The 1878-nt window shown below is 63.2% G+C and overlaps 1 protein-coding gene across 1 annotated transcript; it reads left to right on the forward strand.

Moving 5' to 3' along the window:
• The first annotated feature begins 1032 nt into the window (after positions 1–1032).
• On the forward strand, positions 1033–1878 carry LOC123505741 (histidine-rich glycoprotein-like). Its single transcript, XM_045257393.1, has 2 exons — positions 1033–1202; positions 1470–1878. Exons 1-2 carry the CDS (start codon positions 1033–1035, stop codon positions 1876–1878), a joined length of 579 nt encoding a protein of 192 aa, XP_045113328.1.

The following is a 1878-nucleotide window of genomic DNA, read 5'->3' on the forward strand; positions in this document are numbered from 1 at the left end:
GCAGCAGCAGCAGCAGCGGCGGCCCGCTGTATGCCACCACCTCCAGCAGGATGTCGTCCAGCGCCAGCAGGTGCAGGGCGATGGCTGCGGGCGTCGAGGACGTGGGGATACATTTGCCTGAAGGAGGCGCACCAGATGATATTGTCTTGAACACTTCCTTGTCGTCAGACTTAGGAGAATTGGTGGCGCTTGCGTGGTGAGGCGTGGCCCACCGCTGTGGTGACCCCGGTGTAGCGGTGATGGCCATGTGTTTGGCCGGCGCGCTCCCCTTGCCTCGCCAGGATGGGCGGATGGCTGCGGCCTGTGCCAGGGAGCGGGTGGTGTCCTCCGCCTCCAGCGCCACCAGCTTGACCAAGGCGTAGAGCAACGCCAACAACGTGGTGATGGCGGCGTCAGCGGTGCGGTCAGCAATGTGGCTCACCACCTCGTTCGGCTCGCTGAGTTCAGCGCGTGAGAGTGAAACAATGGTGCCCGTCACCACCATGAGCACGGCGGCCAGCACCGGGGCGTCCTCCACGCCCCAACAGCACCGCCGCACGCCCACGGCCGCAGCGGTGAACATCCGCACCACTGTGGCGAGGCAGCGCGCCTTGGCCACGATGTACAGGTACAGCACCATCACTAGCAGGCTCCAGTAGGTGAGCATGACGTCCTGTAGCAAGCTGTCTTCCCGCAGCACACTGTACCACTTCACGATGGAGTAAAGGGAGAAACTCACCATGGCGGCCACCACTGCCACCGTCCAGGCGCAAGCCATCTTCGACATATTCAGAGTCACGGCGTTGCCTGGGGCGGCGCGCCATCCGTAGGGGAAGCCCCCGAGCAGGCGGAACGCGGCCAGCAGGGGAATGATGCCTTGGGCGTGGGTGTTCATGACGGGGGTGGGATTGGTGCGAGGCGTTGCACACACCGGGGAGCAGGTGTGGCGTGCACACATTACACGTACACACTCTGTGGTTCTGCTTGTCATCAGGCGCTGCCTTTCTCAGCCATGCACCACAAGGACGTTGTTCACGACGGGACTGTACCAAGATGAGAGCGTCACGAAACCTCGAGTGTCACACCACACCACTCAGCTCCGCACCGCATCACTACCACACCACTCAGCGCCGCACCGCATCACTCACCACACCATTCAGCGCCGCACCGCATCACTCACCACACCATTCAGCGCCGCACCGCATCACTCACCACACCACACTGCACCGCACCGCATCACTCACCACACCACACTGCACCGCACCGCATCACTCACCACACCACACTGCGCCGCACCGCATCACTCACCACACCACACTGCGCCGCACCGCACCACTCACCACACCACACTGCGCCGCACCGCATCACTCACCACACCACACTGCGCCGCACCGCATCACTCATCACACCACACTGCGCCGCACCGCATCACTCACCACACCACACTGCGCCGCACCGCATCACTCACCACACCACTGAGCGCCGCACAGCATCACTCACCACATCACTCACCACACCACTGAGCGCCGCACCGCATCACTCACCACACCACACTGCGCCGCACCGCATCACTCACTATACCACACTGCGCCGCACCTCATCACTCACCACACCACTCACCACACCACTCAGCACCGCACCGCATCACTCACCACACCACTGAGCGCTGCACCGCATCACTCACCACACCACTCAGCACCGCACCGCATCACTCACCACACCACTGAGCGCCGCACCGCATCACTCACCACACCACTCAGCGCTGCACCGCATCACTCACCACACCACTCAGCACCGCACCGCATCACTCACCACACCACTCAGCGCCACACCGCATCACTCACCACATCACTCACCACACGACTGAGCGCCGCACCGCATCACTCACCACACCACTGA

The sequence above is a fragment of the Portunus trituberculatus genome, chromosome 18 (genome assembly GCF_017591435.1).
Source record: "Portunus trituberculatus isolate SZX2019 chromosome 18, ASM1759143v1, whole genome shotgun sequence".
Taxonomy (NCBI): domain Eukaryota; kingdom Metazoa; phylum Arthropoda; class Malacostraca; order Decapoda; family Portunidae; genus Portunus; species Portunus trituberculatus.

Bases quoted from the DNA above. Each gene is read 5' to 3' on its own strand.
- LOC123505741 (XM_045257393.1), top strand. From the start codon at position 1,033: ATGAGAGCGTCACGAAACCTCGAGTGTCACACCACACCACTCAGCTCC. The intron at 1,203-1,469 runs GCACCGCACCGC...AGCGCCGCACAG, and splicing joins ATCACTCACCACACCACACT to CATCACTCACCACATCACTC.